The sequence below is a fragment of the Pristis pectinata genome, chromosome 15 (assembly GCF_009764475.1).
Source record: "Pristis pectinata isolate sPriPec2 chromosome 15, sPriPec2.1.pri, whole genome shotgun sequence".
Lineage (NCBI taxonomy): Eukaryota > Metazoa > Chordata > Chondrichthyes > Rhinopristiformes > Pristidae > Pristis > Pristis pectinata.
The window spans coordinates 32,540,455-32,558,277 of record NC_067419.1 but is presented as its reverse complement, the minus strand read 5'-3'; the positions used below and the strand labels follow the sequence as shown (position 1 = coordinate 32,558,277).

The 17,823-nt window shown below is 41.0% G+C and overlaps 1 protein-coding gene across 5 annotated transcripts in view; it reads right to left on the bottom strand.

The window, feature by feature from the left end:
* The window catches only part of acss3 (acyl-CoA synthetase short chain family member 3), a 64,408-nt gene that overhangs the window by 22,521 nt on the left and 24,064 nt on the right, over nt 1–17,823 (bottom strand). For 3 of the 5 annotated variants that reach the window (XM_052029822.1, XM_052029823.1, XM_052029826.1), the window contains 6 exons: nt 9,191–9,379; nt 3,912–4,046; nt 2,052–2,192; nt 1,381–1,461; nt 1,202–1,297; nt 11–162 (listed from right to left, as the gene is read on the bottom strand). In XM_052029822.1, coding sequence (XP_051885782.1) covers nt 11–162; nt 1,202–1,297; nt 1,381–1,461; nt 2,052–2,192; nt 3,912–4,046; nt 9,191–9,379 — 794 coding nt within the window. Of the gene's footprint in view, nt 1–10; nt 163–1,201; nt 1,298–1,380; nt 1,462–2,051; nt 2,193–3,911; nt 4,047–9,190; nt 9,380–9,474; nt 9,564–9,623; nt 9,698–17,823 lie in introns of those variants that run through there. The other 2 variants (XM_052029824.1, XM_052029825.1) reach the window with 2 other exon arrangements.

Below are 17,823 nucleotides of genomic sequence, written 5' to 3'. Positions count from 1 at the left end.
GAAGGGTCACCTTGGAAAATGGTATTGTCTTCCAAGCACGGCCTCAGAATCTTGCTGGCGAATTGCTCTCAGTGCCGTTGGTGCAGTGAATAAAGCTACCACTCCGTAGTCGGATAATAGGCGGAAATATGCTCCGGCATCTGGGGTCCCAACAGGCTTCCCCTGCAAAGAGGAACAGATCATTGAATATTCAACCCATCACGCTTGTTCCACCATTCAGTAAGATCATATAGCTGACCATTTACCTCAGTGTCATTTTCCTGCACTCACTCCACATCCCTTGATTCCTTTAGTATCTAAAAATCTATCAACATCTGTCTGGAATATACTTAGAGACAGAGTCTCTATACAGCTTTTGGATAGAACACAGGAAGCAGATTCTGGCAGACACTGTGAGCAAAAGCACTGATTTCCCGAGGGATGCTTTAATTTGCATCTCTTTGCTGTGAGGTTTGCTCCTTGCTTTACAGTACGTGAAAATGCAGTACATACCACTCTGACAGTAATTGCAGTGATAAGCTCTGCACAGGGGATGACATCATTATATGAATGGCTGACAACAGAAAAACCACAGACATACTGAGGTTCCAATTCCCAATGAGTGGAATTTCAACAAGAAATGGGCACTATGTAACAAGGAGGAAATGGCTTTTATGCACTTTCTGAGCATAAAAATAGGGCTAAATAAGAATACAAGAACATAAACAAAACCAGGAGAAGGCTATTTGAAGTATAATGCCTGCTCCATCATTCAATAAAAGCATAGCTGATCTTTTATTTCAGTGCCACTTTCCTGCATTAACCCCATTTCCATTAATATCTGAAAATCCATCATTTTTTGTCTTGAGTATACTCCGGTAACGGAGCCTCTTTGGATAGTGAGCCCAAAGATTCATTAGCCTCAGGGTGAAGAAATTTCTTTTTCTCTCTATCCTGAATGACTGACCCCTTACTTTGAAAATGTGACCCCTGGTACTAGTCACCCCAGCTAGAGGATTCGATTCACTGGATAACCATGTTTTTTCATTCCTCTACCATTGCAGCACTCAAGAAATTTAAAATGCTCCTCACCCTCTTAAATCACGATCAGTTATAATGGCACAGGTGAGAACCTGATGCATTCATCATTCAAGATCTTTAATATCCTTTTTGAAACCTCTTCTGTGAAAAACATAGATAATAATATTCTCCTTCCACCAACCTCATACAAGATGGATGTATTGCCATGAAGAAGAGGTGCATAGCAAATATAAGAATGTCCTACTACCCAGCCTAGATCAGAGGCAGCCCACCAAACCTGAAAAATACGAAGTAAAAAGTCTTTGTTATAAGATGAAATTCCAGTGAAAATTTTTCACGAGTAACAGAAGTACACTTTACCTCACCAGGCTTGAGACCATACACTTTTGACATAGTCCAATTAAGCATTACGGTATATCCCCCAGATGCACGAACAACTCCCTGAAAAACAATTTAACAAACAACTTCATTTGTCATGTATACTTCATTTCTTGTGAGAAGGCATCAGTACATTGCATATTCTCTGTGCATCCCCAGATTATAGAAGTAAAAAGAAACCAACATTTCTGCAAATGATAGAGGCTGGAAGTGCATGAATGTGCATATAGAAAAGGTTATTTAGCTAAGGGCAAGACTGATTCAATTGCTTGTTCTCTGGTTTGAACAGTCTGCTGTCTTTCTATTGTGCAGCAGAGATGAATAATCATTTGACTTGCTGTCAGGCATCTTTCACAAAGCACAGATGAAGTAATTATGAACCAACAGTGGGAGAAGTATGAACGTCACTTGTATGCACATACCAAGTTGAAACAAGAGAAAAATGCAAAATGTTCTCGGGTAATACTGACATCTATTATTTTCTAGTTATTATGGTTATCATTCTCCTTAAAAATTTTAATTATATTTCCACAAACTGAACACTTTTAGCACCTTTGAAAATGAACTCATATCGTGCACTATAATTTAAAATTGTTTTAATACAATTTCTACTAGGAAAATCCAAGCCAAGTCAGAGAAGTTTAATTTTATACCTTTGGCAGTCCTGTTGTTCCAGATGTATAAAGAATATACAAGGGATGGTCTGAAGACACTGGGACACAATCGTGACACTGAGCAGCGGAAATTTCTTCGTCCCAGTCTAGCTCACAACCAGAGGTCAAATGAACCCTCTCCTACAACATAATTTAAAAATACAATCAGAAGCACATTGCCCAATACATAATTTTTATTTCAAAATCTATTAAACTTTTCACATTTTAAGTTGCATCAGGTTTTATTCATTGGGCATTTCATTATGTTTAGCACTGGAAAATGGATATTTGCGATATAACTAATTCCCGAATCAGCATCTGACTGATGCTGACCTTCTCTACCCTGCTCAAACTGCAAAGAAGTAATAAATCAGTGGGAATTATCAATGTCCCACCCAAATCATACATATATAGAACCTTCCATTCTTTTGGAAAGAAAGATATTAATATTACATTTTACACCATCATAACCTTTCAAACCATTACACATAACTAATATAAAATTAATTTGTGTACTTGAATAAATTCCCACAAGGACCAAGGCTGTGCAATGAATTTGCTCTTCCACTTATAGAATGAATTTTTGCTTATTATGACAGGAGACTTATGGAGGTGTGATCTACCTCGTTGTGGCCCTTGCACTTTATTTGTTTGCCTGCACTGCACTTTCTGTGTAACTGAAACACTATATTCTGCATTCAGTTTTCTTTTTACTACCTCAGTGTACTTGCATATGGCATGATCTGCCTGGCTGGCACACAAACTAAAGCGGCACGGTAGCATAGCGGTTAGCACGACACTATTACAGCGCCAGCGATCGGGGTTTGATTCCCGTCGCTGTCTGTAAGGAGGTTATACGTTCTCCCGTGTCTGCATGGGTTTCCTCCGGGTGCTCCGGTTTCCTCCCACATCCCAAAGACGTACGGGTAGGTTAATTTGGGTTTAAAAAATGGGCGGCGCGGACTCATTGGGCCGGAAGGGCCTGTTACCATGCTGTAAATAAAATTTTTTAAAAAATGTTTTAAATGACAATAATAAACCAACATAAACCATACAGGAAGAGTGCAGGAAATAGGTGCAGTAAAGATGACATGGCCTTTGCATTAAATATTACTAAATGGCTACTTCATAACAGGGTTCAATCAAAAATGTGTGTTTTAATGTTCCCAAATGATTCACCATGTAGGCTGAGCTGTAGAGACCAGAAACTTGCTAGATTTGATTCCTGATGATTGTGAGTTAGCTGAACTAATCAAGAGGTATGGGAGACACACAGAACACCGCTTCTGGATTTGGAAAAGTAAATTTTGTAGTCCTGTTCCCATTTTCTTTTCAGTGGCCAGCTGCTGGAAATAACAAGTTACGTTTGTGAGGCAGCACAGCAGTCAGTGCTGCTGCTTCACAGCTCCCGGAATCAAGGTTTAATTACACCCACCCCCCCCCCCCCCCATGTGCTGAAATTTGCAGTCTGCCCCTATGACCACACAGATTTCTGCTAGTTGCTCTGATTTCCTCACACCTCCCAAAGATTGGCTGCTGTAAATTACCTTTTGGTTGTAGGTAAGTGGCAAAAAGAATCAAAGATTATGTGAGAGAGAATAACTTGCAGGGAAATAAGGAGAGGAGTAATGGGATTGAAGGGATAGCTCTCAAGGGTGCTGGCAATGGGCTGAATGACCTCCTCCTATGTCATAATAAGTACAAAAAAATTATTGTACATGAGAAATATGACGAAGATACATGACTGTTATGTAAAGAAATAACAAAAAGATTTCCTTTCACAAAGTTGTTTAAAAAAAAGAGGATTTCAGAGTTGCAAGTTTTATATCAAAATGACAACAACTTGAATTTAACACTCACCATGTTAGGTCGATTGTAAATCATGACTCTATCTGGCTTGTGTTCAGCAATTTCCAAAGCTTTTTCCAGCAATGGTATGTATGCTATTCTTCTTGACGGCTCAATTCCAAATGATGCTGTTACAATCAGTTTTGGCTGCAGTGCAGGGAAACATATGTGATTCACAGAATGGAGGAATGCTTTTAAAAAAACTTCAACCATAATTGATGCCAATTTGTATTTATCTTTCCCTTTTGCAACTCAAAATATCCAACATACTTCACAGAGGCATTATTAAACAAAGCTAAACACAAACCATGTAAGGAGGTCAATATTTGGTCAGAGGGGTAGAAGCTCCTTAAATGGAAGAAGAGGTGGAGAGATGGAAGGGTTAAGGGAGGGAATTTTCCAGCTTGGGACCTTAGCAGCCAAAGACCAATAGTGGTTGCATTCTGTAATGTTATAGAGGCCAAAACTGGAGGAGCATATACATCTCTAAGCATTACAAGATGGAGGAGATTATAGATACAGGGGAAGATGAGGCCAAGGAGGAATTTGAAAACAAGTAAAAGAACGTTAAAATCAGGGAGCCATCACAAATCAGCAAGCACAGGAATGATAGGTTTACAGATTTGGTGTGAATTGGTTAAGAGCAGTGGAGTTTGGATGATCTCAAGCTTACAGTGGGCAGTGCACAGTGACACAGCTGGCAGAGCTGCTGCCTCACAGCTCCAGAGACCAGGTTCAATCGCAACTTCTGGTGCTGCCTGGAGTTTGCACATTCCTGGGTGCTCCATTTTTCTCTTACAGCTCAAAGACATGCAGGTAAATAGGTTAATTAGCCACTGTAAGTTGCTCCTGGTGTACAAGTGAGTGGTAGAATCTGGATGGAGCTGATGGGAATGTGGGGAGAATTAAAAGGTTTAGGGTAGGATCAGTGTAAGAATAGGTGGTTGATGGTTGGCACAGACTCAGCAGGCCAAAGGGCCTGGTTCTGTGCTGTATCTCTCTACAACTCCAACAAGGCAGCTGGCCAAGGATAGAAGCAACAAAGATATGGATGAAGGATTCAGCAGCAGATGAGCTGAGGCAGGAATGCTGACAGGCAACGGTAAAGAGGTAGAAATAGGCTGTCTAAATGATGGCATGGATATGTAGCCCAAATCTGATCCTGGAGTTGAATATGACAGCGATGTTGTAAATAATCTGGTTCATTTTCTGACAGCCAGGAAAGTACACGTAGATGCTGGGTAGGAACATAATGCATACATGATGTAAATATTACTTATAAGCAGCATTGATGCTTTACATGCAATGTACTCTCACTGCCTGAAATAGTTCCTCAAGCAAAATCATCAGAAATAAGCCAATTGAAACTAAATATCTAAGTAACTGAGAAGTTGCAGAGAATGTTTTGCTATCTTCCTGTAAGTGTAGCAAATCAGCAATTCACTGCAACTAATTACTTCTTGGTCACTCAAGAGATTAACTCAGTTTACTTTGTTCGATATAAAACAGGACTTCTTGCATTTAATTAGTTTCATAAATTATCCCATTTTTCAATTTTTCCACAGAGGAGCAGCAATAAAACTGACAACACAAAGAAAAAGATCACACATGTTGCGTTGCATTGCAGGATGTCATCATTTAGTTAATTCCTTTCTCTTATGAAATCTTGAGAACAGATGGTGACATAGAAATTTCAAACTGATTTTACTTAGGATATCACTAAGCAAAACAATAACCAATTAAAATGATATATTCAAGCCCTATTACTGAAGATGGTAGAAAACTACTTAAAATGTTCTCCAAATTGGTGGATTATTCAATTTTCTTAATGTTGATAACACTAGTTCACAGGGTGTCAGATAGCTCTATTTGGGAGACAAGTGATTTCTCTCAAAATTCCTCTAATATTTTTTTTCCAGAACTGTCCGTGCTTCATTAATGTCATAATGAAAGAAGCTTGTTAACAAAGGGATAAAATGCAAAAATGGTTTGGCTTGACTTCGATGCTTTTGGTAGTCAGTGTGCGTCATTCATTCCCATGTACTGGAAGTAAGTAATGGTTTCTTCATAAAAGTATCAGTAAGTGGAATCACATGCAAGCAAAAACTAACATTATCAAGAGGTGAGGAGAGTAGACTGGAAGGAGAAGAGTTCTTAATTAGATAAGGAAAAAACTCTGAAAGGTTTTATGAAATAAAAACTGAGATGTGTGGGTGAATGTATATAAATTTTAGTAAGATCACTTCCTGCTGTTTTGACCTCCACGCCATGGAAAAGGCTTTGAGGCAAAAGAAAAGGTCAATCAGATTCAGCAGCATGCTGCCTGACATGAGAAAACATCAATATGAAAGTCTGGAAAATGAGACTACATGGCAAAATGATAGAGTTAAACTAATGAGAATATGCCAGATAGAAAGTGATTGTCTCCAGCAGCTGAGTTTAAAACAAGCAAATGTAAGATAATCTATGAAATTTAGGGCAACAAGTGGAAACATGTTGAACTAAATATTATAAATTTTTTAAACTAAAACATTTCCAAAACATGTGCCAATGTAGGTCAGCAATGAGTAAAAGGGACTGGATAGAATTCAGGGCATGGACGACAGAGTTTTAGTTAAACTCAGATTGAGGTAGATGAGAAAGGATGGGCTGAGCAGGCAACCAGTGCAACAGTTCAGCCAAGTTGTTAATCCAGAATGAATTAGCAGCAGATGCACTGAGGTGAGGGCAGAGGCAAGGGTAGTTGTAGAGGTCGTCTTGATGATGGAGCAGATATCCAGTTTGGAAGGTCATCTCAGTGTTAAATATGTCACCAAAATGAAGTGGTTCTGCCTCAGATACTGAGAGAGGCTGGAGTCGGTGAATAGGAAATGGCATTTGTGGTAAGGACTGAAGACCATGGACCCAACCTTGCTGGCTTGAGTTCGTGGTCCTCAATGGAACCAGTGGCAAGAAGCCATTTAAGCTCCATTAAATCCTGGAGTTCTGTGTTATCACATGCAGAAGTCATAACCTCGTTGGGATTCTTTAGCGTTACACTGGAGAAAAATCACCTGTTGGATCCTGCAGCAGCTCAGATTTGCCAAAGGGAATGAGATCCCATCGATTTCAGTTGTGACTATAGGGCAAAGGGTTGGGAGGAGATGGGAAGCCAAGTCACATTATTTTTGAATTTCACTTTAATTTGATGTTTATATATTGGTTTCTCTCTTCTTCCTTTATGAAATAATAGGGTCATATTTGTTATCCTCCAATCTGCAACAACGATTCTACAATTGATAGAAAGCCCCCTAACATGTCTCCTGCCTTGCCAACCTCCACAGGACACCTACATAGAGTTACTGATGCACAGAACTCTTTCCAGTACAATTAAATCCTATCGCTGCTTCCCATTTATTGCAAGATGGAACATTTCCCTTCCCTACCATCTTGCTCTGTACCATAGATTCTAAAGAAATGAGAAATGAGTTTGTTGGCAACGTCATTGAGTTCTGGTGGGAAGTAACCAATAACTTTTTGTGGGCAGTATAGTGATGCAGTCAGTAGAGCTACTGCCTCACAGCTCCAGTGACTCAGGTACAATCCTGACTTCCAGTGTTGTCTGTGCAGAGTTTGCATACTCTTCCTGTGACCACACGGTTTCCTCCAGGCGCTAAAGTTTCCTCCCAATTCCAAAGATGTGTGGGTTGCTAAGTTAATTGATCGCTTAACTTGCCCTTAGTGTATAAGTGAGTTAATGGGAATGTGGGGAGAATAAATGGATTAGTGTAGGATTGGCATAAATGGGTGCTTGATGGTCATTGCAAACTCATTGGGCTGAAGGGCCTGTTTATGTGCTGTATGACTGCAACTAAGAAGCTAACATAGCAAAATAGATAATGTGGAACTTTGTGATATAACAGATTTGGCTCTTTCCTGCAATTCCAAAAGAGTTTAGCTGATAATTCACTGAACTAATGTCCATCACCAACTCCCAAACCAAGGATCTCATGGGCTTCTTAATCAGCATGACTGAGACGACCCGCTCTGCCGCCTCTGCTATTTCTCTCACTTCTGCTAGCCCAGCATGCCGAAGTTCTAAGATTTTACCTGCATCTTTCTCTAGTTTCCCTTCCTTTTCCCATTGTGCCACCCTCACAAGCTCTTTTTGTCCATTTTCACCAACTCCCTCAACCACATTCCCAATAAACTGCTGAATACCCAACTTCCCTTAGCTCTCATGCTATTCAATTCTGTTAACAATTATCTCTGCCCCAGAAACTGAAACTCAGAACCTTTTGCCCTGGCAAATTACCATGCAACCTCCTGCATTCCTTTTCTCTGAAAAATCCTTGAAAAAACCACAACTTCCAAAATTTGTGTCAAGCTTTCCCAGAACTCTGTCTGAATTTGTTCCATCACATTTCTGAACCTACAAAAGTCGAGAAATTTAAAAATATTGAAAATGCTGGAAACGCTCAGTAGGTTGGACAGCAGATAAAGAGAGTTAATGTTTCAGGTCAATGGCTCAGGTCATCTGAAAAAAAGCCTCACTGTCCTTTCCAACTCCAAAGTGAGCTTTGAACTAAGTATCCACACCATTATTAACGCTGCCAATTTCCACCTCAACTACATCAACCAACTTTAACCAATCATGAAATCACGTGCTGCTGAAGCTCCCATCTGTGACTTCATTTTCTCCAGACTCGACTATTTTAAGTGTATTCTTGCTCTGCCACCCTTATTTACTCATCATACATTTGAAGTGAATTCAAAACTGCAGCCTGAATCCCATTCACCCAGCTAATTTACACCAAGTACTGTTCACCTGTGAACTCCATGGCTGTTGACTTACACTGTCTACAAGTTAAGCAGTATTTTGAATTCTAACCATTTTCAGATTCTTCCATGGTTTTGCTCTTTACCACCTCTATAGTATCCTTCAACCCTGTTTAACCTTCAGGGGCTGCAGCACACCCCCATGCTCTAAACCCACATTTAACCATTCCACCATTTTCAGTTGGACCATCAGCTGTCAAGATTGCAAGCTCTGGAACTTCCTCCTTAAATCCCACTGCTTCTATAACTTCCTTTGCGATCTTTCACCATGATATCTCTTGATGTGACTCAATAAAACGTTTTGTTTGATAACATGCCTGTGGAGTATTTTGCTACATTGAAGGTCCATATTATCATACTTTAGATCCAAATGTTAGCTCAGATTTGTAGCTTGTGCATATTATAACACAGTTTGTGCTGCCTTGATTTTCCAGCATTATTCTCATTTGATGAAGCATGTTCTAACTCATTACCTTAGCATGGTCCACGCGAGCAGAAAGTTCTTTTGATGCAAAGCCACCAAATATCAAACTGTGTGTGGCTCCAATTCTTGCACAAGCCAACATGGTGTACATTGCTTGGGGGATCATTGGCATATAAATGACAACCCGATCGCCCTTCTTTACTCCATGCTTGACCAGGACGCCAGCCAACCGGGAAACCTGTATGGTTTCAAAATAAAAGATGTTTTAAAAATTGAACACCCAACAATTACTTTCAGAATGAAGTGAAATTTACTTTGATGTAAAAATAATACTTTTTTATTTTAGTTTCAAACAATGCAGAATCAATCAAATTGCCATCTATTCTCAGGTGTAACAAATAAAATGGAACAGAAGTATGTCGAAGAACATGCCAACTCATCTGATAACTGCACTCAACCATAACAAGCCTGACAATCTTAACCTAAATCCGTTGGAAAATCAAGTACACAGCTATGTTTGAAATCAGGATAGTGTAAAATCCACGACTCAGTTTGCATCACAGAGGTTCTAGTGTATCAGAGCTTTAATTCACTTTGAAATGTCAGGGCATCAAACATTTGCCACTGAGTTAAAGATTATCCAGACCCAAATTATTTAAGTTTACTTATTTGGCAATTCAAGCAAAACAACTGCATAGCCTGGAAATATTTTAATCCATTTCCAGCTGAAGAGTTAGTAAATAAGAATTACATTTTAAACAGCCTGCACTACCATAAGTAGTTAAGCTGAACCGGATAAATACATTTAAGGAGGGAGAAAGGAATAGAAGGATATGCTGATCAATCAAAATGAGGTCAGGATAAGGGTTGTGGATGGTGATCAAAGGAAGCTCATGCAGACTACAAATACCAGCACTGATTCCATGGACTAAATGGCCTATTACTGTGCTATTAATATTTTAAATTGTAATACTCTGCAATTGCATATTAATGATTGGGTAGCAACAGATAAGGGGCCTCAGAATAGAAAGTATCAGACTGGGAGATGAAGACAAGGCGAGACTTAATCTCCAAGAACAAAAGAGATGATTCAGGTGGAAAATTAAAAAGCTAAGAATCAGCAGCTGGAGCCCAACTTTGAATCCTCCTACTAATTTAATGAAGGTGGGGCAGTCCACTCACTCTGCTCATTCTAAGTTCTTACTAAGGCTACATCCTTCATTTTAATAGCACTACTAGCTTTCCCTAACCATGAGAATGCTGGCAGGTTAAAGAAAGACAAAAGGGCTGAGTCCACAAAGTGAGTCCCTATTTAGTACTTTCCCTGCAACAGTTTCACACAGATCCAACAAGTTCTAAAGATAAACACTACACTTCGCCGGCCGCTCCCCATAACTTTATTGCTTCCTGCACAAGGACAAAAAATCTGACTGCTCTAATCACCAATTTATGTTCCCACCAATTATTCTACCCCAACCATTATTTGTATCTACCCTCTGCATGATCAGACCCTTCTGCTTAAAGATCACCATTTAACTGCTCCCCAGTCACCAAATCTTACCACCCAACCACTATCTTCTACCCTGGGAGTGTAGCGGTTAGCATAAAGCAATTACAGCGCCAGCGACCCAGGTTCAATTCTGGCTGCTGTCTGTAAGGAGTTTGTACGTTCTCCCAGTGTCTGCGTGGGTTTCCTCCGGCTGCTCCGGGTGCTCCCACATTACAAAAAGACGTACGGGTTAGGAAGTTGTGGGCATGCTATGTTGGCACCGGAAGCGCGGCAACACTTGCGGGCTGCCCCCCCCCCCTCCTCCCGCCCCCCCCCCCACAGAACACTCTACGCAAAAGGTGCACTTCACTGTGTGTTTTGATATACAGGTGGCTAATAAAGACATCTTATCTTCATTAGCATCCTTGTCCTGCCACTTCATCACCTTTAGATTCCTAACATTCCCCCTCCCCAACCTCCTCTACTCAAACAATCCCATCAGCCACACCATCTACTCTCATCCCAGATTGGCTGTGGTGCTGTGTTGTAAGCAGTCCCATCCAGCTGTTAACCAGGTGTAGTAAGCTACAAAACAGTGAAATTCTGCAGTTAAAAGCCTTACAGAGCCTTGTTTCCCTGATCTCAAACCAGCCACTCCACTTTGCTCTATCCTATTCCCAAAGCTCAAATCATCTACGAATTTACAGTAATATTGACCTGCACTTTATGAATGTCACAGATTTTCTGTGTCTTTCACCTTGAAGACGAGGGAAGTACACAAATGCAAGTACACGTGGTAATTTAATACACCCAAATCAAATATGAGCACTCATTTCATTCAAATACCTTGCCATTCTGAAAGCATACAGTGCATTTTCTCTCCAAACTGCAGTGCTACGAAATGGCTGTCGGCAAATAACTATTTGAGCTGGAAGCTGAGATTCAAAGCTTTTGTAGTTCTTCGTCAAAATGGATAGTGTAGCATGCAAGCAACCAAAAGGTGGAGAAGTTGCTGCCAATTATTCTTAATGCTGCTTCTCTGAGCCTTTGCTGGCAGTGTGAAACCTTCATCAGCAGCTGGGAGAAAGTTGGAAAATCAAGACCCATCTCTCACACATGCACAATTGAGAGGGGAGCTGAATCAGATTTGAAGCACAGAATTGCAATTTCACAACTGCATCCAAAGCACCCATTTCCTTATTCCATCATTCACCAGCTAACATCTCTCTAAAAGTTGACATTATTTTGTTGAATAACAAAGTCTCGTCTTTTTTTTTCTTTTACTGTAATTACGTCTTGTGCATGGAATTACTTCTCTGAACTTGACTAGGTCTTCATTTAGTAAAGGCAAACTTCCTAGCCTCTTGCCAATTACTACTGCATTAAGGAATTTGGAAAAAAATGTGCATTTGATGTTCCTCATAATGTTTGGATAAGGATGGAAAATACATAAGAGCCTGGCAGCCTTGGGTGACAGAATCCACAGTTTTTCCACCAAAACCCCATGTTAGAAAGTGCACACATCACACCAAACCAGCCTTCCCTACAATGTGGAGAGTAAGTAAGAGAAACCATTTCCTGCAGGATTATTTACAAACTACTTCAAGGATAATTGCTTCTGATGTGTTCGGAACATAACTATATTGTGTTCAATTTTGGTCACCCTGCTATAGGAAAGATGCCATTAAGCTGGAAATAGTGCAAAGGAGATTTACGAGAATGTTGCCAGGACTGGAGGGACTGAGTTTATGGAGAGAGGTTGGGCAGGCTGGGACTTTATTCACTGGAGTGCAGGAGAATGAGGGGTGATCTTACAGAGGTGTATAAAATCATGAGGGGCATAGATAGGATGAATGCACAGAGTCTTTTTCCCAGGGTTGTGGAATCAAAAACTAGAGAAGAGGGATTTAATAGGAACCTGAGGGGCAACTATTTCACCCAGAGGGTGGTCAGTATATGGAATGAACTGCCAGAGGAAGTGGTTGACATTAACAACAGTTAAAAGGCACTTTGTCAGGTACATAAATAGGAAAGGTTAGGAGGGATATGGGCCAAATGCAGGCAAATGCAACCAGCTAAGATGGGAATCTTGGTCAACATGGACCAATTGGGCCGAACGGCCTGCTTCCTTGCTGGTGAAGGTAAAAATGCACGTCAGAATCACAAGCCATCAGCCTGCCCAGCTTGTGTAAGGTTTGTGCTGCCTGTTGTGGGAATTCAGTTACCATCTGCACCCTGCAAGAATCAGTTGAAACTAAATTAGCTTTATTCACCTGTATATTTGAGCAGATGGCAGGAACTACTCAGATACAGGAATTTGGGATGAATTCAACATTACAATTCAGAGAGATTATTTTATCCTCAGCATAATTACGTTTGACCTAAATCATCTAATTCTAAAGTTGCACATCAGAAATGAGCATTTTCTTGACCAAACTACAAACACTGAGCTATTAGGTTTTGACCAGCCCAAGGCAAGATCCCCACCCTCGTCAGTACCTGATCATAGCAAAACATCCCTTTGATTCTACCAATCAATTTTACATCACTCCGAATGTCACATACTAAGTAGGTCTGTTATAAGTAGCATTCCTCTACGAACAAGGTGTGTTCATAAATCTATCGACTTTCCCACATTCCTGCAGAGGTTGATTGTTTTAGGAACAAGCCTATGAATTTTTTTTTTACATCCTGTAGTGGCTCCACAGCCTGCCCATTTGGAGCCAACAGCTTAATTAGTTTTTATTATTTATATCCATTGTATTCTTCTTTGATATATGCCAAGAGTGATTCAGAGCTCCCAAATGCAATGGCCATTCCTAGAAGGGCGGTTACAACACTGTGGCTTCGTTATCTACAATGTTCCTGAGGGCTGTTTGCTCTCATCTCTACTGCCAATATATCAGCTCAATTATATAAACCAGGTCTGTACTGCTTAATGGGGCAGGGACATTCGGTTTTGTTACAACACACTTTATTAGCTGCATCAACATTCCATGTGCCATAACAATATTCTCCAACTCTACAGTGCCTGCACACCAAGATTTCAGTGTCTATTGATCTTCCAAGGGCAAGTAGGCGGAAGAAATGGAGTCAAATGAGGTAGTTCTTCAGAAGCATCATAAAAGGAGAGAGGCAAAGAGAATTGGGGGAAGAGCATTCCAGAGCTGACCATTTGTCAAGGGCATAACGCAGCCAGAATTAGAGGAACAAAGGTAACTCAAAAGAATATAGACCTGGAAGTTACAGAAGTAGAGAGGAAAAAAAGAGATCACAGAGGGATTCAAAAACAAGTTTATTAAAATGTTAAAACTGTGATGCACAACTAGGAGACCATATTGGTCACAACACAGGGCCACATACAAACAGTCCTTAGCACAGTTTAGGGCAAGGGTGGCATGGCTTTCAATGACTTCAAGTTTATGGAGAGTACAACTGGGAATGTGGGCAAAAGTGGATTGAAACAGTCATATCTAGAGGACTTCAGCGGCGAACGAGTTGAGGCAAGCACATGGTCAGGCAATAATACAGATGGAAACAGCTAATCTTAATAATGGCATAGTTTTAAAAGATCTAAACTTAACCTTGAGTTATATCTGACACCAAGGCAGCGATGGTCTGTTTCAGCTTCAGACAGTTGCCAGGGAGAGGGATGGAACTGCTCACTATAGAGTTAGGGTGAACAGATACAGCTACGAATTTTTTTGATGAGAATGACACTGCTATCGCAAAGTTAGAGTGCCTACGTAGGTGGCAAGACTTCATTCATGAGAGGGTTATAGAGTCAGAGTCATACAGCACAGAAGCTGGCCCTTCGGCTCAGCTCATCCATGCTAAAGCTGTCCACCTGAGCTTGTCTCATTTGCCTGCCTTTGGTCCATATCCCTCTAAACCTTTCCTATCCATGTAGCTGTCCTTGTACCTGCCTCTACCACTTCCTCTAGCAGCTCATTCCATATACCCACTCTGTGTAAAAAAAACTTGAGGGGCAAGTCCCTTTTAAATCTTTCCCCTCTCACTGTAACCTATGCCCCTGTTTTAGACTCCCCTACTCTGGGAAAAAGACTGTATCATTCACCCTACCTATGCCCTAATGAATTTTATATACCTCTGCAAGGTCACCCCTCATCCTCCTAACGCTCCAGGTGAAAATGTCCCATTCTTTATAGTTCAAGCCCTCTAGTCCTGGTAACATCCTCCTGAATTTTTTCTGTACCTTTTCCAGCTGAACAACATTGTCATTACTCATCATTCAGGTTTCCATCACATTCGCGATGTTTATTCAGTCATCTGTGTTAAACTCGTGCACGGCAAAGGTCTTTTGTTCAAGTGATTGGATATTTGGAGACTGGAGAGACAGGGAGAGCAGCGGTGATAGATGGTCCATTGACAAAGTCCACATTATCAAGATTAGACGAGGGGAGCTAGCAGGAAGGAGTTTGGCAAGGTGAACTCCCAGTGGATGTGCTGCATAGGGAGGTCAACAAAAGAGAAGACAAGGTTGCTGACTGTAAGGCAAGTGCTCCAATGAGCCCTTGGAGGATACAAAGAAGAACAAAGGTAGGGGTGTGTACAAGCAGAGTCTTGTACACACAAAGTCCCCTTATACTACAACAAAGTCCCCCAATAATCACAAGGAGGTGAGGTTAAGGACACATGCACACCACATTCATCTCGTGTGTTCAGGGCATGTCCCTTCAAAACCTAGCAAATTTGATTCCCCGTACGGTGGATAGAGGAAATAAAGTCTGCAGGAGAATAACAGGGTAAAGAATGCTGAATGGTTGGGTAGGAATTTGCAAAGTAATATCCCAGAGGGATGAAATGAAGGGACACCCAACTTAAAAAGGACTTAGGACACGAAGACACCCCTGCTGTTGGACAAATCACAGGTGGTGATGAGTCAGCTTACTGGAGCGAGATAGGACACCTGGTTGAGCGGTGCCACAACAACGTCAGTAAAACTAAAGAGCAGATTGCTGACCTCAGGAAGTGGAAGGAGGGCAAACATGCACCAGTCTACATTGGGGGATCGGCGGTGGAGAGAGTCAACAACTTTAAGTGCCTGGGTGTTAACATATTGGATGACCAGCACATAGATCCAATCACAAGGAAAGTGGACCACCATCTTTACTTTCTTAGGAGGTTCGGCTTGTCACCGAGCACTCTAACAAACTTCTCCAGATAACCTGTTGAAAGCATCTTGACTGGTTGCACCATGGTCTGGTACAGCAATTCAAATGCACAGGAATGCAAGAAGCTGCAGGGAGTAGTGAACTCTGCCCAATCATCAAGGTCACATCCCTCCCACCACTGGTAGCACCTACAGGAGGCACTGCCTCAAGAAGGCAACATCCCTCATCAAAGATCCCTACCATGTGGGCCATGCCATCTTTTCACAGCTACCATCGGTACAGAAGCCTGAAGTCCTACAGCACCAGGTTCAAGAACTGCTACTTCCCTTCAACCATTCGGTTCTTGAACCAACTGGCACCACCCTAATCACTACAGCTTAGCAACACCGACCACTTTGATCAATTGTGTTCTTTCTTGTAAAAATTGTGTATAATTTACGTATTTCTTGTGAATGCTGCTTATATGATGCTATGTGCCTGTGATGCTGCTGCAAGTTCTTCATTGCACCTGTGCATATACTTGTGCATATGACAATAAACTCAACTTTGACTTTTAAAGAGAAACAGAGGAAAAAAGGGAGAAAAATACAGAAAGACAAATTATTGCTTCATCTCCAAAGTGGCAGCCAACACACACATGAAAAGGACCAAAGACACAAAAGTTAAATTGAGCAGTTTACGGTTTTTAAGATCCAGTTGCGCAGAAATAAAAGCAAGGATCACCATAAAATCTTGTGCTTTCTTGTGTATTCAGAAATGAGAGTTGCTAATACAAGATAACATAAATCTCTAATATATGTTCAAAGGGCAGATCACAGACGGAGTGGAGTGAGGGCTTAGACGTGTGTCAGTACAGCTGGTTGGGATAGAGCTTGTTGCACCACCTCAGTGTAAATGATTCCCCCAGCAGCATGCAAACCTTTCTCACCACTCACTTCAATGTACTGGTCACTGCACCTTTCCATCGACACAGAGGCAAATACTGTCCCAGAGTCATTCAGCTTAAGTCAAAACTGGGGTGCAATTTTTGTAGGTTAGCTGCTTGGGTTGGCAAGCATTGTAGCTGTGCTATAAAGATGTGAGCAACTGAGCAGGAGAATAGAGGCCCAACATCTGAGACTTACAGTATTACACAAATCAGGGACAGAATTAGCAGTCACTTGCACAAGTGCGGATTGATAGGAGAAACCTGGCAGAGATTCATTAAGGACAAACAATACCTAAATAACCTGACAGAATAACTTGTCAAGTAAAAGAAAGGATCCCTGAAGGAAGTGTGGCTTGTGTGGATTTCTGTTTTTTTTTTGGTAAACTGCCACTTAATAGACTTGTCTCAAGATTGCAGTCTATGGAATAAAATGGGTGATTACAAAGTGGATTAAAAAATTGGCTTAACATCACAAAACCGAATGGTAGTGACTGGTTGTTTCTTGGATGGGAAGAAAGTGTACAGTGGAAGCTGGAATGAGGACCAGTGTGTTTTTTAATGACATATTAATTATTTAGACTTGTACAGAGCATAAAGTTAGAGATAACACAAAGCTGACAGGCAGAGTTAACAGTGAGTAAGTGTATGTCAAGGATATAGAGGGTGGGGAAGGGGCAGATAGTGGGACTCAGTGCTGGGAAATGTAAAGAGTTACATTTTGGTAGAAAGAATAAGAGGCAATCTAATCTAGATGGCAGAATTCTGGAAGTGATTACTGGCCTCAGGAGTAGTGCCGGATGATTGGAGGGTGACAAATGCTGTTCCTTTGTTTAAGGGAGTAGAGATAACCCTGGGAATTACAGACCAGTGAGTCTTACTTCAGTGGTGGGCAAATTACAAGAGAAGATTCTTAGAGACAGGATTTATGGGCATCTGGAGAAGCATAAGGCTGATTAGAGACAGTCAGCATGGCTTTGTGAGAGTCAGGTCGTGCCTCACAAGCCTGATTGAATCTTTGAGGATGTGACAAAGCACAGTGATGAAGGTAGAGCAGTGGATGTAGTGTACATGGATTTTAAGTAAGGCATTTGATAAGGTTCTTCATGGAAGGCTTATTCAGAAAGTCAGGA